Source organism: Chaetodon trifascialis, chromosome 23 (assembly GCF_039877785.1).
Source record: "Chaetodon trifascialis isolate fChaTrf1 chromosome 23, fChaTrf1.hap1, whole genome shotgun sequence".
Lineage (NCBI taxonomy): Eukaryota > Metazoa > Chordata > Actinopteri > Chaetodontiformes > Chaetodontidae > Chaetodon > Chaetodon trifascialis.
Genome location: NC_092078.1, coordinates 16310716 through 16337071, shown reverse-complemented (window position 1 = coordinate 16337071; position 26356 = coordinate 16310716). Strand labels below are relative to the sequence as shown.

Below are 26356 nucleotides of genomic sequence, written 5' to 3'. Positions count from 1 at the left end.
CATTTCAAGTGAAACAAAACAGTCTGATTGTTGCACCCATTTACTATAAAGCTAGCTGAACAGCTGCTTATTTTGACATGCTGGTGGTTACCTTGAGACTCACTGCTTCATGCCAAATGTTTTAATGTGAAGCCCATAGAAAGCTAAGAAAATAAGCCAAAATATGATAAAATATATATGTTCTGCAAACTGTGGCTTCACTATGACTTTTACAAGCTTATACTAGTAATAATATTTTCAAAGGTCTTTCAAGTTTTTTTTTTTTGCCAATGCTGGCTGGTCGTCCTCCCTAAAATGTCCTCACAGTGGAAAGTCAATGTTCATTTATGTACTGTGCTGGAGCCACAGGGAGGTGGTCGAGGCAGATGGCGAACATACAAAGTGCAGGACTGTGACACCAGAACTTTGGTTAAGGTTCAGGAAAGATGCTGATTTCTGTGAACCATTCATAAACAGTCACTGCTCACTTTTTCTGTATTAAAACAGACCATAATCTTTCTCTAACCAAGTGCTGCCAGTGCCTAAATGTAAGCATAAAAAACTGAACAATGCTATAGTCATTGGATAGTGCATTGCAATAATTTAATTTGGTGGAAAACAAATGAAATTCATCGCCTGAAAACAAATTGTTTGGCTTGGATTTCCATGTTATTGTACTGTATCACTGCAAGCTGTTCTGCTGTTTTTATTCTGAAAAAAAAAAACAAAAAAACAAAAAACAGACTGTGTATATATATTTATATTGTTATATTTTATACTTTTTAATACCTTATTTCTAGAAATTTTTTCATGCACCAACTTCACCAAAACAAATTCCTGGTATGTGTAAAATCCTACTTGGCAATAAAGCTTTTTCTGATTCTGATTCAACCTCCTACTAGCAACGTTTCCTCATTACATCAACACAAAACATAATCAGTCACTATTATGTATCTCTTAAAATGTATTTGCTGCTGCTAATTAATTGTATATAAATGTAATTTCTAGAGACAGGGCTGTTTTAATGTATTACTGTGTCTAAGGGTGGGTGACAAAGTTAAAGTTAGATTAATTTGAACTTCTGATTTTGCACAATATGTGAAAATTCTACACAGTGAAAGTCCAGTTTTTTAATGTGTAGAAAAAGGGTTGTTTCAGACTGAAAGTAGATGATAGCTGGCTGGGTTAAATCATGTCAGTCCCATAAACTGTGGCAGGAGTAGTACGTCAACGGCTGACATGTCAGAATCACTGCCGCCCAGTGTTGGACTGCAAAGCACTGAAAGTGGTTCAAGTTTAGGTTGTTACTATGAACTACTCATGATGCGAATTCTCTATTTAATATAACATGTAGCTTAATTAAATTAAGTAAATTACAATGGACACATCCAACAACAGCTCATTTATCATTCATTTGCTTGCAAGACATAAGACATGTCTTTGAGGCGAGGCAGTGCAGAAGTAAATAGACATAAACGTCTCATTAAACTAGCAGAAAATATTCCAGTCCAGGAAAAAAAATGTAAGGAAATATATCAACACTATCAAAGCTGGTTTTTCACACTTAATTCGACCACCTGTTGCTGCTGATAGACAGCTATTCTATAATTACTGTGATTCAATAACAACAAAACTAAACCCTCACAAACTGTAAATCGCTAACTTTAGATCATCTAGAGTACGTGACACTGGCGAAGTTCTATGATGTGCAAATTCCCACTTTCTGAAATATGATAGCAAACAAATGAACAGAGAAAAAAATGCCGTGTTTTCTTGCTTGACAGGATGAAAGGTGTTTAATGAAGACATCAATCATGGTTAAATGTTGAAATCTCTAAAATCAGGTCATTTAACCCACAAAGATTTAATGAGTTGTCAGTGAAACAATTTTCCTGTGAAGACTTGTGTTCATGACTTCAAGACTGTGTTATGCGACCAAATGTTTGCACAGCCACTGGTAAATCCATCACATGAACTGGATGAATGAAAAAAGCCTGTCAGTAATAGAAGCCATCCATTAACTTCACTCCACTGCCAGCAGCCTGAAAATGTCCAACACAGCCTGTCAGAATCATTTATAGAGCTGGATGTTATATACAGCAGGTATATTTAGTATTCCTGTAACCCAGTGCATCCATCAGGTCTGAAACTCAGGTATCACGGAACCACTTCACCGTTAATTCCAGAGCAATTTTCTCATGGTAAGCTTAGAGATTGCGGAATTTACAAGTTAAGGCTGCCTGAATGCAACAAATGTTCTAATAATTCATCATAAAGGGGTTTTATGCTATAAAGATGGCGTGGGTGACAAACAAGTATGAACAGCCTTTGAGCGTGTGTGTGTGTGTGTGTGTGTGTGTGTGTGTGTGTGTGTGTGTGTGTGTGTGTGTGTGCTGACCATGGAGTCTTCGTCAGCGATGAAGACGGTACAAGCCTGGGCCTGCATAAAGGACAGGATGGTTCCTGCGATCTTCCTCAGTAAAACCTCCAGACACTGCTGCTCCTCAAAGATGAGACTGGCCAGGTCCAATAGCACCTGCACACACACACATGCACTTCCATCATTTCTGGGGACATTACATAGACTAATGCCACATTTCCACTAGCGCGGCTCGACTTGACTCGACTCTACCCGGTTGTTTTGTGTTTCCATTAGGGATAGTACCTGGTACCCGATACTATTTTTAGTACCTGCTCAGGCGAGGTTCCAAGCGAGTAGAAGCGATACTATATGTGTGACGTCAACAGCCTGTCGGCCACTGATTGGCTGGAGAGTGTCGTCACTGGTCTGCGACATACTTTTCCAGAGTGTTCTGCCTTGCAGCCCGAAGCCTTTTCTGGGTTTCTTCTCTTGCTTTGTGTGTGACAAAAAGCCACAAACCGAGCAGCAAATACAACATCGCCTCGATGTCCTCCATTGTTTGTCGGCTCTGTTTGCGTTGCGTACAAATTGACGTCATGGCAGTTTTGCGCAGCCGTGGTATGACGACACCGCCTACGTTGAGGAGGTACTATGAAGTACTCAATTGTAATGGAAACTCAACCAAACCAAGTAGAGTAGAGTAGAACCGAGTCCAATAGAGCTGGAACTGTGTAATGGAAATACGCCATTACATTCATTTCCTACCTACCATAACCCTATTACCACTACTTGCCAAACACTAAACACTAAACCTTACCCTAACCTTAACCTTAACCCCAGTCTTCACCCTAAAATTCAATGATTTACATTATGGGGACCTGCAGTTGTCCCCATAAGGAAGGTGAGTCCCCACAATGTGACTGTGTAAACACATTTATGCCCCCACAATGTGAGGAATATATGGACACTCACACACACATTCACACACAGAAGAATGCATCTTGACTTGTGTCTATGAGTACACATGCCTTCATACGCACACATCTGCACCCACCTGATTGCGCCTGTTTTCCAGCTGCGATGTCTCGTAGAGCTGAGCGTTGTGCAGGACGATGCCAGAAAAGGCCAAATAGGCCGAGAAGTCCTGTTGGAGAAGAATGGAACAACACCTCAGGACGAACCTTAAGGAGGCTCTAACAGGAAACAAGACTGGGCTGATACATGGAAAAAAGATATATCAATGACAACGGATCAGAAGGAGGAATGAAGTTGACAGATGATATGAGGAAGGACACATACAGGTGGAGAAAGATGGGCTGAGATAAAGGACAGTTTTATACGCAGTACATCTGAGGGCTTCACAGAAGTCTACAGCTTAGTCAAGAACAATGCATCTCTCCAATGACATTGTTTGTAGTTTCTGAATTTAGGTTCAAAATGTGGTTCTTGGTAAATGAACCAGTGAACTTTACAAACCTTTTCATCTTGGTCAGTGAAGGCTCCATCATCACCACATTTCTTATTGATAGCCTGAGCGACTCCAACTACCTGTGATGGACAAGGATGGAGAAAACACAGAAAAATTGATCAAAAGAAGAACTTCTGCCTGAACACAGAGCAAGTAAAAGTAGTATGTGCTGCTGCCATGTGTACTGTCTTACCTCATCTCTGTGGTTCTTGATGGGAAGGCAAAGGATGCTCTGGGTTTTGTAACCTGTGATCAAGTCCACCTCGGCATTGAACCTGGGGTCCTGGGGAGGCAAACCATATTAACCATTAATGCATAAAAGCAGTTTCAAGTATGGTCAGTGATACATTTTAGAACTGACATTGGCTTTTAATACTATATCATATATCTGCTCTGGTCAATGCTTTTCACAAGTGCAATGAATCGATTTAACAGTGTTTTGATCTATTAAAACGTTCACACGTCCGGCTAGCTCAGAGCGTTCGATAGAAACCTAGTGTTCTTCAAAGGTCAGGACTTTGATGAACTAACAGCGTTAGTTTGTGGGGTTACAGGTAATGGGCTGTGAGACCCTCTTAAAAGATGCTCTTTTCAAAATGCGTCAGCTGGAAACTTTAAAAAGCCAGCCGGGATTCCTTAACAGTCTGTCTGCAAAATGGACAGTCACTGGCTAGAAATACTCTTTTGTCTGAAATCAAGGATTGTTTCAAAAATTCTGAAGAATTCAAGCAGTTCATTTTCCACTATTATCACTTTAAACTGCATAGGTTATACAGTATGTGCCATCCAAGAAACAAAATATGATGCTAGAGGCGTAGTAACACTAAATACTGGGGTTGAGGTTTAGCAAACTGTCAATTAATAGAGACTAATGTTTGAAAAAGTATGGCCATCAGCAGCTTCAGCTTCAGTATTCAGACCCTCATAAATCCTAACAAACAGATCAACCACCTACACTGACGACAAATGCAGGAATCATTTGCATAAACTGATATTCTATAGCTGTCAGCGTTATACAACACAGAGTTCCACTCTTCTCCAAAACAAAGCCTCACTTCGTTTGGTTCGTGCTGGGTATCACTCACAAGGAGGCAAAAAGAGAGAAGCGGTCTCTGAAGGCATGTTAAGCACTGGTGGGTGGAGAGAAGCTTTGTTTAGAGGACTATTGCTAACCTTCAAACACCCGGCCTCTCTCTGACCATTACCATAATGCTCTAAACTCAATGTGACTGTGTATGTGTGAGTGTAAAACCATGGCTACAAGAGGGGCACTACAACAATTTCACAACACAACAGGTTTGGTATGGTATGATAAAATTGGTCCTTATGTTTGTATCACAACAGGATTATTGTGTATATTCCAGTTTTCTTAATAGCTCTGTACTGTAGGGGCCATTTATTTACCTCAACTGCTGAGGCAGAGGCTTATATTAGAGACAAGCCTTTATTCCTAATTTATTTCTTGTGACTCATTCAAATTCCAGAAAAATTATCTATGTAAATTTTTACAAAATGTATTTCTCCACCATGCTCCAAACAATCTCTGTAACACAGAAGCACAAACAATGCCACTCTTCTTGAAGACACTGTAAAACACATTTAATGTTATGTAAATTCTTTGTCATTTAAAATTCACTTTAATTAATTTCATCTATTTTACAGACCAGTCCCTCCTTTACTGTGTGTTGCACAGTTAGAGTGTATGCATGACTTTTATCTGATACTCCCTTGTTCTACAAACTTCAACAAAGTTGTTAAACACTTCCAACATATTTCAGTATTTTCTTGTTAAATTCAGCATCATGTCCATTTCCACAGCAATAATTCCATTAGTACAACACATTTCTGTCATATTCATCACTCTTCTGCTGTCACTTTCTCTTTCAAACAGTCTGTGACTGATCCTGTTGACTGATCCTTCTGTTTCGCCATATTTTCCATTATAGTAAACTGTTATCAATGCAGAGATTTTCAGCACCAGTTGTGAGCATGTCATGACCCTGTTGTTGTATTTGTCCAATTTTTTTTCTGAAAAGAAAGTGTTTTGCTATTTGAAAATTTCTCATTATTTGAAAATCACATTTTACCGGCATTCAAAGAGACACTTCAGATTGACTGATAACGGGTGTAATTCTTTCCTATAGAGTTTTTAGCTAAAATACCATATCAAAAACTCTAACCCAAACCACTGCATGTTTCACTATGACTCACTCTGACACAAGCCACAACAGCCTTTCACTACAGCAAACCTCACTCCACAGCAAGAAAACTATCTGCATTTTAAATACACAATTATCCTTCAAATTCAAGAAATGAGTGGCAGGATCAGCTGAAATCAAAACAGCACTCAGTGAATGATGGAGAAGTCTTGCAGCTCCCCCCACCATGACTGCATCTTGGATGCAGCACAGTGCATGCATTGATAAGGACATCACCACAACCTCTCTGTAGATTGGTTTAGCCCAGTCTGTTGCCAAACACTTTGTTCCTGCAGCCCACAGAGGACTGAACTAATATAAACAGGCGGGGGGTGGGGGGGTGGGGGGGTGGGGGGGGGTTGTTTCTCACAGCGCTCCTGAAATCGATGTAATCCTCAGCACACTAATGTGAGGATAAAGATCCAATCAGCGAGCTGGGGAGTCCCTCTGATGATGCACATGGACTTCCTGGAAGCAGTATCAGGTGCTGCAGCAGCACACACACACACATACACACAGCAAGCTAATTGGACACAGGTGGACACTCTTGTTCTTAATTTGTCATCTTCATGCCCCGTCTCCTCTCACACATCTCTCTCTGAGTGGATGCTGGGAGTGAGCATGGTGATGGCTTCTCTTTCGTGCTCGTTTATTTTTTTTCTTTTTGTGTAGTTGCTGCTTTGTTAGTTGTTGAAACAGTGTTTTATGGACGAGTTTGTTTGTCTTAGTTTGCGGAGGTGGCAGCCACCGGCTGGTCAACATGGCTGCAGACAGAGGCTCAGGCTTACGCAAACTAACGCGCCAACAAGCCATCAAACCGTCTCTGGTTGTTGTGTGTAACATTGAAGAATGTGGTCGAGCTGTTGGTGAGACTGTTGGATATGAAAGTGTTAAATCTGCCTCCACAATGAACAGTGCTGCTGTGATTTTTCCAGACTGTACAGGGAAACTGAATCAGCTGTTTGAGAGTGAAGATACTTTCAGCCCAGTGTCATCACTAGTACATCCTCCTAAAAAGTCATTATTTCTAATGAGCCCCCATGCCTGAAAAATGTTGTTCATAACTGTAGTGGTGAAGGGTACATGTTGCTGGGTGGTGACTTTAACTGTACTGAAAATGCAACTCCAGACAGAAACCATCCACACGGAGCCTCCAGGAGTTGTCTTATTAAATTAATTAAAGCAAATGATTTATGTGACGCTCTGTGGCTTCTTCATCACACTCAGCGTCAATATGGTTAGGTTCGTGCTGTATGTAACTGTTAATTGATGGCCAGGTTTGATAGATTTTACTATTTCGAACATCAAATCAGATCATTCCTTTGTGCAGGTTTCTACCATGTTCAAAATGTAAAATGTCACAGTGTTGATTGGCATTTTACTGCTCTCTGATTATGTTTTTAAAAATGCTTTCACTTCTCTTTTGGAGGAACCACACTAAGAGGAAGTCAGAATACACAACTTTACAACAGTGGTGGGATACAGGGAAGGGTAAAATCAATCATCTGTGCCTACAATCTACTCTCCATGTCACAAAGGACATGACCAGGTCTATGAAAGCTCTGAAGAGGAAAAGAGCGGAGCTGCGAGATTCAGCAGACCCCACAGAATAAAGAGAACATTTTAAAGGTCTGAAAAGCTAAAGTCAGCTCTATCTGAACTGCTGGTTTTTTGTACTTGAGGTGCTCCGGGTTCGCTCCTGTTTCTGAAATGCTGCCTGAATGGATGCTCTCGCCCGCTTTTTCTTTCGCCTTAAACGCAAAAATGGACAAAAAGACCAAAAGCAGCGAGTCTCCGGCCATTGCCAGCCTTCCTGCAGACTTCTACAAGGTTTTCTGGCCTGTGACTGGCAAGGATTTGTTGATGATTCTCAGAGAACAGTCTTAATAAAGGACATACCTTTAAGCTTCCACAGAGTGGCAAAACAGTGGTTTAAGTGCTCCTTTTAAAGTTCAGACAGGGCTGTTCCCCATCTGACCTGCTGTACTCTCTGGCCATACAGCCTATCCTGCAGAATATGCATCTAACAAGGACAAACTTAAGAGTCAGGCAGCACTTAGTGAGCTCATCTACAACTTCACAATGAGATTTGTCAGGGAGATTTCTGCATGGTATTATGCTGTCAGTGCTTTTGTTTCTGTTAACCCAAACCGAGGTGATAATTGTCCTTTCTGTTCACAAAGAGCAACAGTTTATCACTGTTTTGTTTTGTTTTTTTGGGTTGTGGCAGCATGTGTTCCCTGTTTCAGCTGCTCCGGCAATCCAGGATGTTCAGGTCCAGCGAAAAATGGATCAGCAGAAGAAAAAAGAGAGCAGACTCTGTGGACTCTGATGTGAATACTGCATCTGTCAGGACGATGAAGGCCAGACTGAACCTGGATTACAGTTTTTACCGACTAACAAACAACGCATAAGAGTTTACGAGTATGTGGTCTCATAAAAATGTTTTGTGTTCTGTGGTGACCGATGACCCAGTTTCTGAAGTCATTTTGAGTTCAATTATGTTTTTGTTCATTTCTTTTTACAAAATCTTTCTGTCTCTTTCTCTCTCTCTGCCATTCACATCATCATCCTCCTCCTCCTCCTCGTCATACTCATGTCATCTTGCTGTTGACAGGCAACCAGGAGGAAGGTAAACACTGGGAAATCTCTTCCTCACACGCAACACATGCATAAAACAACTCATGTCAGGTGCTGATGATGGCATTTTGAGGTCACTGAACTATGAAGACAATAAAGTTTTATAATCAGTTTCAGTTTCTGCTGAAGTGACTTTTCCTGTAAATGATTCAAAGCCATTCAGGGTTTAAAGGACCCCCCAGTGGAAGATTTGGTGGGATCTAGTGGTAGAATACGGCAGTATGTTACCATTGTTGTATAATCACCTGAAAATAATGTTTTATTAGTAAGTTATGCAACTTTTCATATCAAAGTGGAGTAAGTACTTAAGTCATTATGATATAAAAATATCCCTCAAAATCCATCCAGATTTTGAGGAATCTGCAGAACAGACTTTGGGGTTTTTAATGTGTGCATTTCTTGGCGACTATCAGCCTCAGTTCCTGATACTTCCTGTGAGTGCACCACTTCTCAAAGAGTCAAGCTCATGGCTGGTAAAAATACCTGCTGCCACTTAATCAGCTGCCAACACCTTCCAACAAGACAGAACATAAAGAACCGGACGCTTGGCGAAAGGTCTGAGGCCATCATCCAGTTGGTCTGCGGAATGACTGACACCCACATGCTGCCAATCAGTGTGGTAAAGGGTGAGGATTTCAAAGAGCTTCAGAGGCCACCTCGAGCCCGAGTACGTTATGCCAAGAGCTTCTGTGACTCAACCCTCTGAAAACTACCTGTCATTTTATCAGCGCTGGCTGGGAGCCAGGTTTCTGTTATCTGCTCATTATGTTTGTTTACAGGGAAAAACTGTTGAAGTGCCTCATGTTCAAAGTTTGTTTCTCTAAACGGAATCTGGCGGCTTTGGCAAGAGCAATACAGCGGCTGTTTCTGGAACTTACTATTGAACAATCTATCTCTGTAGGAGTCCTTTCCACTTTTAGTGGGCATGCTTTAACAATTGCCCCAAGGGATTACATTGCAGTCGATTTCATGGCTGCCAGCTGCAGCACACTCACGCAATAATGAAACAATTTCAAAAATCATTGTCACAATTAGTCACTTGGACACAAAAACATGGGTCTATGAACACAGATAATATTTGACCAGAATTGTCCGGGAAATTGAAATCTTAACAGACAACAGAAACCCTGACTGGGAGATGTAGTGCAGTGTGCTCATCGGCTTAAAATTAGCCAGTTAGTTGCTGCTTATAGGTGTTGAACCGAAAAACTGACATCCCTAGTCGTCAGCATGTCATTGACAGCGTTTTCTGCTGAGACTGAAATTCATCGTAGAGAACGATCACTCATGCAAGCACAAACACACTGAAGTCAGACCGATATGACCACACACCAAACACGACCATTTAATCACGTACTCGCTCCCTCTCTGCATTTCTTTCTCTCTACCGTCGTCTATCTCCCTCCCTCTCTTCCACCCACACACACATTACGCGAACATCTGTTTCACTCTTAAGTCTTCAGAGGCAGGTCGCTGCCAAAAACACACACACACACGCTCACACACTTCCACACTTAACGGAGATATTACCACATTCCTGTCCCTTCCATCTCATTCTTACGAATCCATGTCGCTCACTGTCACAGGATCAGATTCGTATCAGTCAATCAGGTAATGCTGTTTGAAAAAAACATAAAGTTGGGAGCAGCTGGAGGGGTTAAAGGTCAGTGGCTCAGTGTGCAGAGGACACACTGCTGAAATCTAATCTGCAGCTACAAATTAGGGGGGAAAGGTTTCAGGTCAACTCACCGATTCAGTTTCTTTTTTTATGGTGTTGACTGCATTTATCTGCTGGAGCTAGAATCAGTGTTTATTTAGCCTAGCTTAGCATAAAGACTGGAAGCAGGGGAAACAGCTCGCTCAGCTGTGTTGCTCTAAAGATCACTGAAATCTTTGTTTAAAATCTACATAAATGGAAATGTAAGAATGACAATTTGTGGTTTTAGGGGGACTCGGAGGGGAACTATTCCTTAACAAAATACAGTCGATCCGCTCTGCTGTTGTTCTCTAAAACACAGTTACAGCACATAACTCCCCATAAAAGAGGAGCGTAAACGACACCATTGGTGACAGATTTTGAAGTCAGGTTGGTGTGATCATTGATTGAAGTGGGAGTGACATTGTGTTGAAACCTGATCACTCAGAAAGTCAGCACACTGAAACTGTCAGGGGTCAAAATGTCACAAGATACTTAGTGAAAGAGAAGAATACGAGGGGTGTGTGTGTGTGTGTGTGTGTGTGCGTGCATGCGTGCGTGCATGTGTGTGGTGAAGATCAACCCTCCAGAGGAGCACTTTGACCTACTTGCCCTTCTATGATCCCTATCCTCTCTCAAGTCTGCGCTCTGTCAGCAAGAGCCATCAAATGTGCCCAAAGCAAACACGAGCCTGTTCCAGCGCACACAGCAAACCACTTCATTACAGGCCTCCCCAGCATCCACACTGACCCCTGTAAGGTTAAAAAAGGAGAAAAAAAAGGTTTGATATCTTCACCTCATAAGCGTTCTTGATATTGAGCGGCTGTCCCGTGGCGGCCACATGTCCCACGATGCCCTTGTTCCACTCCAGCCGGATGCAGTTACTCGAGGACTCCTCCAGCGTGGATCCCTCGGCTACATCAAACAGGCGGCTGACCAAGAACTTCCTGTTGGAGCTGTCCTCGCCCACCTGGGACCGCACGCACACAAACACACACATAGCAGGATGTGGTCACACAACTTATTAAAAACAGGAAAGTAGCTGGCTGAGGGATAAATGACATATTACATATTCTATGAATGTGTCCATCACTGTTGGCACAAACAAGGAAAAAGAATGAATTTTCTAATTTTCTGTGCAGCAGTTTGCTAACATGTTAGCCATCAAAAGTTTATGAGGTCATGGTTGTGTTTTTAGCTCATTCCATTGCCCTGCAGATACCAAAAAAATTTAATAATGTAGCTTTAAGATAGATAATATAAAAATCCTGTATGCATGGTTTAATCTATTCATCATTTAAGTCAATCTTAAGCAATATTTATGTCAGTATTTGCCCCCCTCCTTGGCAATTCAGCTCATCATTTTTGCCCATTTTAGCAGGCTTATCAAATAATTTCATATTATAATTAATATTAGTATTGTTAATTGTATTAATTACCAGTGTAGGAGTGAACTACTTAAATGGCTCTTTCTGGATGCTTCTATGCTTTTCCAATGAGAAATAACCTGGAGTCTGCAAGGTAACAGTGTTAAATACATATAAAATAAAGCCAAGAAGGCTGGCACAAACATGATGAGCTAAGACTTCAAAAACTGTTTGATAAAATGATTTCATGGACTCTAAATCAGCTGAGAGGAGAGCTGAGACGTGAGCATGTTGGTGGTTGTAATGAATTTTTTAGAAGCTGTTTCATCAGCACCCAGATATACAGCAGAGTCCTATGTCTCACTTCCTCCTGCTCTGGCTGATCACAGCCCTCCAGTTAAACCAGTTAGAATGTGGAGGGTTGACCCACAGCCCTTTCCATCCCTACCAGGAACAGCGAGTAGCGGTCTGCAGCGATCAGCTCGTTGATGTGGAGGAAGATCTTGTGGCAGAGTGCTGTCACATCCAGATGACTTGACACGTCCTTCACCAGCTCCAGCAGCCTGGCACAGCGGTCACCCCCGCTGCCACTACTTGCCCCGCTGCATCCACCTCCATTACCTCCCCCACCGACACCACCCTCACCCATCCCTGAGCCCCGCAGAGGGACAGTCTCTCGGTCAGTGTCGCTCAGAAATGTCAGAGAGCCCTCAGCGTCTTTTACCACAATGGGCCTGAGTGGGCGGTCGAACTCTGATGCTGAGATTTTGCGAGTCGGGGTGCTGGGGGCTGGGCTGGGGACGGTGGCTGGGGACGGGCAGCGGTTGTCCAGGAGGCTGAGGGTGGGTGGGAGGATGGAGGAAGCAGAGATTGGAGCGAGGTCTGTGGAGGACTGGTGGGCCCGCTGCTGTGGAGGATTTTCTTTGGAGGCAGATGGCTGGATGGAGTGGACGCGCTCAGCAAACCAAGCATTCACCATCTCCCTGTCGAAATAAAGAGGAAACTGTTGAAGACGCTCTGTCATGTTGGGACAGACAATACTGCTTCTGTACAGCTGCTACGTTTACTGTTATAGATGGACTGCAGGCTGTCTTTAAGTGTAAGTGAGAAGCGTTAACATCACCTGAAACAGATTACATGCAGTTCATACCTAACACACCTTATTATTGAGGACTAGATAAACTTTAGTAATAACTATTTCCACCAACATACATGCAGAAAACAGCACATATTGAACAATGAGCGAATACACAAGACAACACACTGGTTGACAGACAGACTGATTAGAGATGCATCACGAATCCTCCAGCAAAATCCCACAAGAACACAAATTCTCATCTGTTCCTGTACCAAAACAAAAACAGCTGGAAAAAGCAAACAATTACAATCCCGAAACAATGCACACTTGGTCCAATCACTCATTATAACCGTAAGTACAACTAACTACCATCAATCCTAATGCACGTCTCATCCTTGATGACACACGTAAAGGCTCATGTGACAGTAGCATTACCTGGACACACTGTATGTGTACCCAATCCAAACCAACCATACACCAAGTGGCCTTGAATGGCTACCTTAGATTTCCAAAGATCTTGTTGTCAAACTGTAATTTGGCTTTGAAAATAGTTTTACTGAGGTCAAAATCAGGGTTTAAAGCAAGACTATGTAATTTGCAGACAACAGCACATTGAATTTCCTTTCATTTGCTGACATTGTCAAAGGCAAGTTGCTTTAAAGTTGCACTAATAGAAATTTAAGATTAACAATGGATCAAGTGATTATGTGTGATATGAAAGGTGTCGCTCATAGTGTCAAACCCACCCAACTCTATAGTTCACTTCAGCCTTAAGGAGCATTTTGGTCTCTTTCAATTCATTGTTTGGTAGCAGTAGGCCACTGTTTTCAGCTAAAAAGCTCTCATAAATCCATCGTACGTTACCTGCTCAGCAGCAAACAGCAGATGCACAGGTTGGATGGATGGAAGTAAAACAATTAACTTGAGATTAGAAGAACTTCTTTGTAATAGCTACTGTGATAAAATATTTGCCAAAAATGAAAACTCCTCGACACAAAGCTCGTCATGAATTGTAAAAATGAGCCCTGGTTGCTGGGGATGAAGGTAAACACGCCATCTGAAAACACTTCACCAGCAGCCTGCTGCAAGCTAAAATGAAACTTTTGTGCCTGTGAAATTGAAACAGCAAATAACAGCATCTCAGGACTGATAACAGCAAGAATACAGCAAATGTGGTGACAACACAACAGACAATTTCAGGACCGGAAAATTCTAAAAATGTAATGTAAAAAACTGAAAATCCTTTTTGTAGATGAAATAGTGGGTAAGAAAAGCGAATGCAGCACAGTGGATATGATGTGATTAACTGTCTGTTTTCAGTTAGGCTGCGTGAGCTGGAACTCCTTAAAGTGTCTAATGTGGATATTTGCTGGAATGAAACTTGTGTGTGTGTGTGTGTGTGTGTGTGTGTGTGTGTGTGTGTGTGTGTGTGTGTGTGTGTGTGTTGTGTGTGTGTGTGTGTGTGTGTGTGTGTGTGTGTGTGTGTGCCCATGTATTACTCATGTTGTGGGGACAAAATACAGGTCCCCACAATTTAGATCATTACATTTTAGGGTGCAGACTGAGGATAGGGTTACGAGTTACTGTAGGTAAGGTTAGGTTAGGTTTAGGGTTAGGAATAGGCAAACAGTGGTTATGGTTAGGGATAGGGTTAGAGTAAGTCTCCAGGACATCAATGTAAGTCTATGTAATGTCCCCACCAGTTGATGGAAACACGACTGCGTGTGTGTGTTGAAGGAGTTGATTAGACAATGTGTTGGTTGATTAGAGAGCTTCACTGTAATCACATCCAATTTTCTGCTCACACACATACACACACACACGCTGTCTGACACACACACAAACAAGGGGGTTTTCATCACTTGTGGGGACATTACATAGACTTACATTCATTTTCTGGAGACTTAGCCCAACCCTATCCCTTATCCTCAACCTTACCCTAACCTTAAGTCTTCACAATAAAGTTTAATGATTTACACTATGGGGACCTGCATTTTGTCCCCACAAGGAAGGCGAGTCCCCACAATGTGACTGTAAAACACATTTATGTCCCCACAACGTGAGGAATACACGGCCACATTTACAAGCATGCCCCTCTCTGCTTCAGCTCCACTTCTCAAACCGGCTGAAAGTCATGTGACTCATTCTGGCGTTTCCACGCCAGTCAAAGGCTCTGTTCACCTGAGTGGAAGGCCAAAAACCTCTGGAAGACGCTAACAGGCGCTGGCCATGAAATTAACTGTGGCGCCTTGGGCACTGAGCCAGGCAAATAAAACTTTGAGAGCCACAGAGCACGAGCTGTTATCTGACTGCAGTGAGTAGAGCCAGTCAGGTTGAGTTCTCCTTGCTCCATGTCCCATTGGGCTGCCTGCCTCCCCACAGAGCCAACCCTAATGTATCCAGTGGAGGTGTGGCCGAATCAATACCTCTCTAAGAAATGCCTCTCAACCAGAACGGCAGAATGGCTGATGTATGCAAACCCCTTGCGCCGAGCCAATCAACTTTTTTGCTTTCATAATGCGGTCAAAACCAGCAGGAAAGCAGGGAAAAAAGTATCCTCTGACAATGGAAAACATTCTCAGATGGGGATGGTATTGAGATAGTGTGTGCTGCAGTTACTGGATGAAAAGACAACCAAGCGAAGTTGCCATGGTAGTTTAAGTGGATAAATGGGTCTGAAGGGATCTGTCACTAGAACAAACACAGACCTGGAGTGTCCTGATGAAGTGCTGCCAGGCTGATGAAATGCCCAGATACGCCTGCTGCAAAAAGTGCCTTATATAGCTGCTACTGCCTGAGACTGATTTGGAATCTGTGTTTGCATAAGAAATTAAATGGCCAATTTGCTCCCTGCCATGCTCTCTGAGGTCTAAAACCAGGAGGCTGCAAACAGCAAAAAGTCATTTCATTTATGGCACAGGCACCTCTGTAGAGGGCTTGTACAATTATCACCACAGACCAATTTGACAGTACGGGCTGAGAATTAAACAGAATCACTGGCAGCAGTAAAAGTTAATAATTAAAGGGCCCTGTGCAACTCTCAGAGCTGTTGCTGATTGCGAAGTGGATGGTGAAATGAAGTAGATCCGAGCTGTGAGAGGAACTGGCTGCAAAAGGCACAGCGGAGAGAGAGCTGGTGTGAATGACTTCACGGCAGCTCTGCAGGTAGACTACCTGACACAAGGCGTCCAGGTCGGGATGGACCCTAAAGAGAGGACTATTGACTGTTAGATACCATCAGTGCAGGGTTATGTTGCCAGAGAGGTAAAGTGATACCTATAATAACAACAACCTAAACTAACAGAGGGAATTCAGCTGCTGCTGATTGGCTGTGAGGCTGCACACAAAAGCAAACGGAGGTTATTTGCAGAGATTCCCTCCAGGCTGCACGTAAACAAAGTCAATCAGGTTTAATGTCCACACTGAGCTGCAGTCCCCCTCCACGCCGTCCTCTCTTTACCTTGACGCCTTCCTGATAAAGTAGGAGTGGGTGAACTCCAAGTGGTCGTCCAGCCACGCTTCCATCCTCTCGCTTTCCGGGGAACAGCAGTCCTCCATGGCGCAAAGCCGACGACGGTCTCCCACTGTGAGCTCCGGTTACCGTCTACATCTATAGACCTGGTACCGAATAATGTATGCGGGGACAGAGAGAGAGAGAGAGAGAGAGAGAGAGAGAGAGAGAGAGAGAGAGAGAGAGCGAGAGAGAGAGACTCCGGAGCCGGTCGGTCGCTCGGTGCGCGCGGATCATGGAGCGGTGACTGTGCGCTTCCTAGTTGGTGAAGCGACTACTGAACGATCAGAGAGAGAGAGAGAGAGAGAGAGAGAGAGAGAGAGAGAGAGAGAGAGAGAGAGAGAGGCAATATTCTCTCTCACCCTTGTGATTAAGGGCGCTCCAAATAAACAGAGACTATAGGAGAATATAGGACATGTCACTGTCCATATGGGAAAATACTGATGATGATGGGGGGGGGGGGGGGGGGGACATTCACTGGGTAGTATTTGTTATTTGTCTTGTTTTTTCCTAATTCAGTGTACTTCATCAGTTCACAGTGTGCTGCCAAGGCATGTAAAAGAAATGAGCAGATAAACAGAAAAAAGTAATGATTATTGAATTATTGGTCGATACAAACTGGTTTTAAGAAAGTTTTAAGCTGCAAATGTTAAAGGATAGTCCAGCATTTTAGTATGGCAGTTCAACAAAGTTGGTGGACTCACAAGATACAGATTAAAAAAAAAAAAAAAAAAAAGCTTCAAATTGACTTGGTTTTACGTGTGTGACAAGCAAGTCATAGTTTGGTTGAATAGTCAAAAAATAAAAATACATCCTATGTCTTTCCCTAAACATCTTTCCTTCAACTTGCTAGAAATCGTCATGAGGTCAAGCAAAGATGTGAAGAATTGTGTGAAGGCGACAGACAGATAGATCCTTGTTTAGGCTTCACTCATGTCCTCTGAGACGTCTGTGTCCTCACTGTGATGAACTGGTCCCGGATCACATCTTTAACTCGTGTCCAGATGCTGCCTCTCCCTCTTCTTCTTCATCTCCATGCAGTCCTCATGCATTGCTTCAGTGTTGTTGACTGTAGCTGCTGTGGCTGCTTTGACAGACAGTATGATGGTGTTCAAGTGCAAAATGTTCTCAAATTAGTGCGACTGTATGAAAATAATAGTTACGTTGCATGCATGACTGACATAATGCGTTCGGACTTCAGATCGACTACTGTACTGTTGAATTGATTGTGGCTTTCAAGTTGTTATGACTGAAACAAGCTGCAAATGTTTGATGTGACATGCTGATCGTTTGGCTGAATGGTGCGTCACTTCAAATGTTGCTGCCACAAGGAATTGTGGGATCTCTCCTAAAGGATGGTGCAGCACATCCTATGCTGAAGGAAAATTGAAAGGCAGCATTGACGCAGCTTTATTTAGCATTTAAAGAATTTGAACAGCTCTTATTAAGGCTGCCACTTTGATATTTCACTTCACTCAGGAATCCTCCCAAACAAAAAAGACTATTCAACTGAAACCATAGTCTCCAAACCCAATCCCAGATAATCCCTGATACATCACTGTGATGTCATCAGGGTTTATTAACTCAAAGCCACGTGTAAGCTAATGTTGATGTGCAAAACTGTTGGAGTGTGCCTTAAGTCATATCAAACATGGCACTGATGACAGTTAGATGCAGTTTTGTAGGGGTCTGATCCCTCTAAAAAAAGAGCAGCCTACATGAGGTCTGCATAAAATAACCATTAACAATCTCTGGGGAAACATTCTTGGAGGGCTAGGAGGATGTTCCCATATGGTTAAGAAGTAACTGCCACATGTTCCCGAGAGAAAGACTTCTTGTGGTCAAAGATATAAAGTAGCTCCAAGAACAGTTCTGTTCTTTTAATAGAACCTTATACGATCCTCTTTGGAGTTATTTAAGGAAAGCATTAGATTCCTGACGATGTTTACGTAACCATCATTGAAGGCTATGTACAGACTGTTTGGGAATGTTCCAGGGATTAATGAAACAAAGATGAACATTTCTGCAACAGCTTTTAAGGTTGTAAGAAATGGTGGGTCCAACATCGTGACTGGGCTAAAACTGAGGCCTCAGCTGGTGCATACCTGGGTTTTCAAAACATGACCCTACTGAATATAACTGGTACTGCCAAATTTGAGACCTGAATCTGACCACAGACCCCACGCAACAAAATCATCCAAACCCAACCCAAAACCCAATCCTTCGACAGGACCCATCAGACCCAAGTAGCAGAGTCAGGGTGAGCTGACCTCAAGAATATAGAGCCTAAGTTTTGGGGGGGTTGTACAATGAATGGCCACCATCTTAAATACTGTGTTTTATGTTTCCTGGTTCCTGGAAATCTAACCAAGTAAATTGGATCTCTCCACACAAACTCTGACTGTAGCTGCCTGGCTTGTATGGGGGCCCAAATTGATCATTTTGGTGCCATTTGAATTGATTCTGGGCCTGATCCATCTTTTACATGCCAGGATGGCTCAGAGATGGTCTTTCCTGTGAGACCAGCAGTGTTGGTTTGATGTGATGGATCGTACACTGATGGTCTGCTTATAAGACAACAAGCTGCACTCCTGAGATGTGTCAGGCGTGATCACCACAACCAGAATCACATATCTGAGCAGTGGGCCCCTGGAGTCTTTCTTTGTTTATGTTTCTATGCAAGCATAATGCATCTTTTACTTTTCTTATTACATAATTAATCTCACTCTCCAACCAAGGCTGTACGCTGTTATCAGAAGGTAATCCACATGCTCAGCATCAAGTGCTTTACAAGTCTCAAACACGAGTAAGGCCCTCGCTATAACTGCAAATTCTGAAATGACCCCTTTATTATGCAGTATGGACTCCCCTCACACTTTCCAGGAAGTGTTTTTGATGAAAAGCACACAGAGGATTCCAGGTCTGTTGTTTTATCATTGCTGCTATTATCTGTGAATGTATAGCCAAATCCTGGACTTAGACTATTGCAAAATATACCTTCTGCTTATTACTTTAAATATAGATCAGGACTTGGAATCATGTATTTTTATGTTAGAAGTCTTCTTCCTAAAATGGACGTGCTAAGATTATGGATTGACACAACAGATAAGGACATTGCAGTCTTATCAGAAACCTGGCATAAATAAAACAATGTCATGATTTGCCAGTCCTTTTCAGTGTACACTCAGTTTTACCTCATTAACTTCATTGATTTTTGTTAATATCTGCTTATTCCGGATTCGATGCTTCAACATGTTTCACACAAGTTGGAACAGGAGCAACAACAGATTGGGAAAGTTGTGGAATGCTCCAAAATCACCTGTTTGGAACATTCCACAGGTAAACAGGTTCATTGGTGACAGGTGATGGCATGGTTGGGTATGAAAGGGGCTTCCTCAAAAGGCTCAGTCGTTCACACATGTTTTTAAGCTTTCGGTCACTTTTGAAAGGTAACATTGAAGTTTTATTCCTATCACTGTAAGTGCTAATGGCATTCAGTGACAGATGTCTGAACACACTGAAGCAGAAGATTTTTATTTCTGTCTGCTCCCATAGTCATCATTATACGCTTTAAGATTTGGTTGACCAGTGTATACGTAGACTATTTCATTTGCTTATTTTGTGTACAAGCCCCTCTTACATATGTGTAATCATATAGTCTTCAGTTTGGTCCACCAGGTGTCTTATTTACCAGCTTTAAAGGGTTTGCTTTGACCTGAGGGAACGGTCTTCTCCTACCTTGCTCCCTGGACTTGGAATAATCTGCAGAATTTACTACATGTCTGAATAATGTTCTTCCAGGCTAAAAGTCCATGTAACTGAGAAAAGCAGCTGCCTGATCTGAGGTGGATTTAGGCTCTTTCCTCTGTATTCATGTATGTATTCCCTGACTATTGTCTTTTATTTCTATTCAAACTGTAACTGGTGTGCTACCTTGGGGTCTACCTTGGAAAAGAGATTTCAATCTTAAGGGACTTCCTGGTTACATGAAGGTTAAATATAAAACAATCCAAACTAAAATAATAGAATTTGAATAAAGCTTTCACCAAAACTACTGTTAGCTGCAACCCAAACACTGGTTGCCCCAATGCTACCATGTTTCTGGTTGGGTTTAGCAGCAGAACTGTAGCTTCAGATAACATTACATGTTTCCTGGGTATCAAGTAACCACAGTAGATACATACGTCAGGAATATGTACAGTAGACCTCCAAGTAAACATCAGTGCCCTTAAAATCCCAAAATGAAATGAAAGAAATTAGAACATGGTAAGCCTATCTTAGCAAAAAGACTGGAAGCATGAAGAAACAGCTAGCCTTGGAGAGAGCGAGAGAAATGCACCATCCAGCACCTCTAAAGATACAATTAGCAAGCTTCACAGGAGATTGAGTTGAACTTTGTACCAGAGCCAGGCTATTTGTTCTTCCCAGCTTCTAGTCGTTAAGCTAAGATATCTTAAACACATCCCAACTCCAAATATGTACCTGACACACAAACATGAGATTGGCAGTCTTGGTGCGGTACTACAGGAAAGTAAAGCCAAACAATCAGACGTCTCTATGCAAATATTAAAGGATGTTATGCAGACATCCCATATAGCAAAACATATTTTAATAGGAATATAAAGGGGATAAACATGTCAGCCTAAAGTATGATAAATTCATTGCTGAGTTCCACAGACAGACAGAGACAGAACGTCTGTGTTTACTGATTTATCTTGCCGTTTACACCATGATGAACATTTATCATCTCCAGGGAATAAGCCACACAGAGATTTTTCATTCATTTTCTGTTTTGTTTGTACAAAGCTGATTTGTAGCAGCTGAAAAGTAGACCTTTCAGCCCCATCTGCAGTAATGAATTTTCCCGAAAAAGCCAGATGGCTTCATTTTCTCACAGACCCAAAAGGACGAGACACAAACAAAGCAAATATTAACTGTGAGAAAATGGTTTTTGAGACGAATATTTGGAAGAACACTGAATGGTTTTCTTACGTGAGGAAAAGTTCAAAGATTGAAATACTGGTTGAAATTCAAGATTGAAGGAATTCCTTTGCAAGGGCAAATATTTCCCAAATCCACCTCAAATCATTAATTTATTCAGCTGCCTTGACTTTATTTAGCACATGCACTGTAACTAAGATGCTAATTCAAAATAATTCCTGACAAACCTTAGGAATAATTAACTTTTCAATTATCCTGCGAACCTCACAGCTGGAGGAGTGCAGGCTTTTATTGATGAAATCTAATGGCTTTCAGCCTCTGTATCTGTCCTCGCTGCGCTGGTCTCCAGTGTCCTCCCAGCTGGACACTTGGCCCCTGACGGTGGTGTTACCTTACTGGCAGATGGTGGCTGTTTGTCCCGGGGGGAACCCGCCAGCAACATCCCAACCCCCTCCAAGCCTCCCATCAACCCCACAGCACAGCCAATCAGACACAACAGAGCCTTTAGTCAGTCTAATGGTGTGATGAAGGAGGGGGACACATAAGTGGACATGTATTCTTTGCTCTTGTTAAAGGCTGTGTACTGTCTCCCTGTGGCTTCTTCATTTTGTAATGTCTCCTCACAGTATTTCATCCTTGCATTGTTCACCCTGCATTCCTCTGGCATTGTATGTCCTGTGTACATGCTGCTTATGACCTGACGATAGCAGCCTGTCTAATGGAACTCTTGTTTGACACCGATGAGGGTGACACATTGCCTTAAGACATTCATGTCTTCTGAAGATTTCTCTTCTGTTGTACTTTTTCAGTATGTATGCTGTCCACCCTTAAATAGCCTCCAATATGTCTTGAACATTTTCACTGAAAACAGATGCAAATTGTGTGCAGAATGAACAAAACAACATGTCCAGCACAGCAATAAAGATATGCACTAATTTAGGTTTAGCAGACACACTGAATTTGCCAAAGGCAACCTCTACTTGTTAGAAAGAGTCTGCAGCCAGCGATGCAAGCAAATGATCTTTCAACTGAAATGTCTTTTTGATTGATTTGGAGCGCGTAGTTCCAAGATCAACGGATTGACTTATTGACTACTTATGGTTCCTAAAGTCTCAAAAAGCAGAACAGGAGTCAGAGCATTTAGCTATCAAGCTCCTCTCCTGTGGAACCATCTTCCAGCCTTTGTCCGGGAGGCAGACACTGTCTCTACATTTAAGAGTAGGCTTAAAACTTTCCTTTTTGATAAAGCTTATAGTTAGGCCTGGCTCAGGCTGGTCCTGGACCAGCCCCTAGTTATGCTGCTATAGGATTAGACTGTCGGGGGACATCCAAAGATACACCGAGCTCCTCTGTCCTTCTGTCCCTCTCCATCTGCACGCTCTCATGTCCTACCACGGCGTGTTACTAACTTAGCTCCTTCCCCGGAGTCTCTGTGCTTTGTCGTCTTGCAGGTTCCCATGGACAGTGGCTGAATCTGGATTGTGGATTTCAGCTGCGTCTCCTGCCATGGCCCTGCCTGACATCCACTGCAACTGCTGCTGCTGTTATTACATCCACTGTCACTGTTACTGTGACTGCATGTCTGTCTGTCTGTCTGTCTGTCTGTCTGTCTGTCTGTCTGTCTGTCTGTCTGTCTGTCTGTCTGTCTGTCTCTCTTGCTCTTCCTCTCTCACCCAACCGGTCGAGGCAGATGGCCGCCCACCCAGAGTCTGGTTCTGCTCGAGGTTTCTGCCTGTTAAATGGAAGTTTTTCCTCGCCACTGTCGCCAAGTGCTTGCTCATGGGGGAATTGTTGGTTCTCTGTAGATAAAGGAGCTTGGTCTGTACCAGCTCTATATGCAAAGTGTCCTGAGACAACTTCTGTTGTGATTTGGCGCTATACAAATAAAATTGAATTGAATTGAATTGAAAAAATTACCATTGAAGATTTCACTGGATAAATGAAAATTTATGTCAGGGGAATCATCAAAGTCAGCAGTTATCCTCTGGAGCCGATTAGATTGTTTAACAAATCCATGGCAATCCATCCAATATTTTTCCACATTTTCTCTGGATATCACATTAAGAGTAGCTTCTCAGAGGTAGTTTTTGGTTTGTCCATGATGGGCCACTGCAGAAACATGGTGGTGCAACATGGCAGACTCTTTGGAGTAGGATCCACTCCCTCTGTGGATATGAAGAGCTCATTTAGGGTAATGAAAAGCAATTCTTATTTTCTGTGGAGCGGTGTAAGGCTTTGTTGCCCATGTTTCCTTTTGTTTGGCTGAGGCTCTGTTTACACTTAGGGAAAACACATGTTTTCAAGTGGTTTGTCCTCTCGTTTACACGCAAACAGTTTTTTTCACAGAAAACAATCATTTTGGATATTTCTGAAAACGCCGGTTATGTGTCGCTGTGTAAACAAGGTTAAACGGCAACCTATATTTACACTCGTGCCCATAATTTTGGCATAGTTATGATGCGCTCGACAGCATATTTATCTGGGTTCATGTAAACGACAACATTTTTGAAAACGATGTTGTGTGCACAATGTTATTTTTGAAAACGGAGGAGCCAAAATATCCGTTTTCCAAAATACCCTGCTACATGTAAACATAGGCTGAGGCTGGATGTGGTTCTCCAGGTGGTTTGGGAGCTGGCTCCAACACAGCTGGGACTCATCACAATCAACAAGCACAGCATAAAGACTGTGGACTACAGAGGACTTGTTGCCAAATTGAGTGGTAGAGTTGATAATTTATTACTAGTGCTACTTGGGAGTATAAGTGTATATTTAGTTTTGTTTCTCTTGTGTCTTTTTCCTTTTTCCTCAGTGAGTTCTCCTGCACTGATCTCCAGCATCTCTGCCACCACGCTACCCAGCCTCTAGCCTCCACCAGCCTCGAGCCTCCAGTCCACAACCACCTAGTTTCGCTTGTGCCTCTACCACCACGTGCCCTCAACACAAGTACTCACACCACCTGAGCTCTGTGTGCTCCAGTGTATCCCCAAACTGCTCTCCACCTCAGTGCCTCGTGCCTCACCAGCTATTCCCAGGATTCCCCAGCTACTAGCTTCCTGCATACTTTGAGTCTCCTTTCATTATCCGTTCAATAAATCCCTATTTTACCCTTGCTCCCTGTCTGTGTGTCTGCTATTAAGCACAAATCCTGGCAAAATGTAACAATTATATTCCATTTCTGCCTCTACATCACCAAAAAATCTTAACCACTGGTCTTTTAATTTCCAGTAATCTACAGATTATCAGTTTGGGCTGAGTTAGACTGTAAAGTGTGAATTCACAATGTGAAACAGAAACTCTTTGGCTAAAGGTCAGTTCAGGTATCTCTACCTTCCTCCCACACACACACACACGCACGCACGCACGCACGCACGCACGCACGCACGCACGCACGCACGCACACACAAAGTCCCTCAGGCTCTTTGACTCCTGAAGTTCCTTTTAATGTGTTTCTGAGCAGAGCTGGTCACAACTTGTCTGAAGTGCACAGCTTTTCCTTCTCTTCCACCTCTGCCTAAACAATTACCACAAACGATGAAAACATCTATAGTACCATAGCACTGCACAGATCCTCATACCTAAATGACTAAATATTTGATTGCCAAAAACTCTCAAACTGACATTTAATCTTTCTAGCAAACTACAACTGTTTGCTCAGGTTTACGTATCAAAACTACTTGGTCTGGTTTAGGCAACACTGCTTTGGATTTCACACTGGACATGAACGACGGTCTCCTTGGTTAAAGTCCTGTGTTTCTTGACTTCCCAACTCATCACATTTGGGAGTTTGGTCAGGATCCCTTGGCATCACTTTTTAAGGAACTGGGTACCCATTTAGCATCAGATTAATTTCTACTAATAGCCTGTTCTCACTCCCAACACGTCAAATGAAGCAGTATAAAGAGGAGTTTGGGGTGCTTGCATAGGTCATGTGCAGGACTTTCATCCAGGAGTCTTGGATTCATGATCCCTGTGAAACCAAAAGTGAATGCTGATTTTATTATGTACATGACAAACATACTTATTTTAAGTCTAATCATAATAGTTTCCAAAGTGTTTTGTGTCCTAACCATAACCAAGCAGTTTTTGGTAATGAAACCTAACCAAAATGCAACCGCCTCCTCCTTTACTTGCAACAGGAGCATGGCCACTAAAGGTGACTGCCTAACAATAAATGCAACTATGGGTTGTAACAATCTACTTGCAAAGTTGACCTATGCCTATACCTTTAAAACTGGTGAACCTACTGAACCAATATTGTGCCTGTAGGGTTTGCACAAAAAGCAGAATCCAGCATCTAAAAGGAAACTTCCATAAAATGTCTAACACTCATATCCCACTCTCCTCCACTCTCCCTCTACTTCTCCTCATCCATCCCCTGTGGTCAGATCAGAGCTGACATAATTAAAAGGCTTTCTGTAACAGACTGACTGGTCAGGGAGTGTGTGCAGTCGCTGTGTTTGAGACAAGGGGCTCTATTTTCGACTCTGCCGCTGGTGCGACGCAGGCTGCACACCCCGCACAGTGGTATTTTCATGCAGCGCAGGCATGCGCACAGCGCGCTTGGTATTTTGGTAAACCGAGGCGTACAGAGGTGCGCCAGGATGGGCGTTGGTGTCGGCATAATCAGCCAGCGCATTTGGATTTTTGTCCATTTTGGTCTGCACTGGCGGCGCAAAAGTGCGCTGAAAGCTCGCCACCCCAGACCTGGTCAACTCATGCGCTCACTTCACCAATACCTCACAGTCAGGTTTCCACAGTGTCTGGCATTTCACTGCGATCAATAATTAGCAGCAGCCATGATTCAATGCAACTATCTGAGTCAGCACATACAGTCAGACCTAAATTTATATATTTTGATCAGTATCTCATCTGACGACATCGCAAGCGCGTTCGGCACACGTAATGGTCACTCAACCTGACTGAATGTACACAGGTGAAACAGGGATGAGAACTAATCGGTTAACGTTGCTGTGCCAATCAGAAACAGCCGTGGCATCCTACAGAGCATATATACTGCATCTATCTCAGAGCACCCGAGAGACAGAGAGAGACAGACACATGAAAAAACGTAAGTGATGATCGTTGTCCGCTATTACCCACGTCATTTCATTCC

General features: G+C 42.7%; 1 protein-coding gene across 2 annotated transcripts in view; it reads right to left on the bottom strand.

The window, feature by feature from the left end:
- pde5ab (phosphodiesterase 5A, cGMP-specific, b) overlaps nucleotides 1-16552 on the bottom strand; it is a 55573-nt gene extending 39021 nt beyond the window's left edge. For both annotated transcript variants that reach the window (XM_070993318.1, XM_070993319.1), the window contains exons 1-7: nucleotides 16249-16552; nucleotides 12159-12693; nucleotides 11140-11313; nucleotides 4003-4092; nucleotides 3818-3889; nucleotides 3396-3485; nucleotides 2378-2515 (exon numbers count right to left, since the gene is read on the bottom strand). In XM_070993318.1, the coding sequence (XP_070849419.1) occupies nucleotides 2378-2515; nucleotides 3396-3485; nucleotides 3818-3889; nucleotides 4003-4092; nucleotides 11140-11313; nucleotides 12159-12693; nucleotides 16249-16346 (1197 nt within the window). In that variant the 5' untranslated portion in view covers nucleotides 16347-16552. The remainder of the gene's footprint in view (nucleotides 1-2377; nucleotides 2516-3395; nucleotides 3486-3817; nucleotides 3890-4002; nucleotides 4093-11139; nucleotides 11314-12158; nucleotides 12694-16248) is intronic.
- Between the last annotated feature and the right edge of the window lie 9804 nt (nucleotides 16553-26356).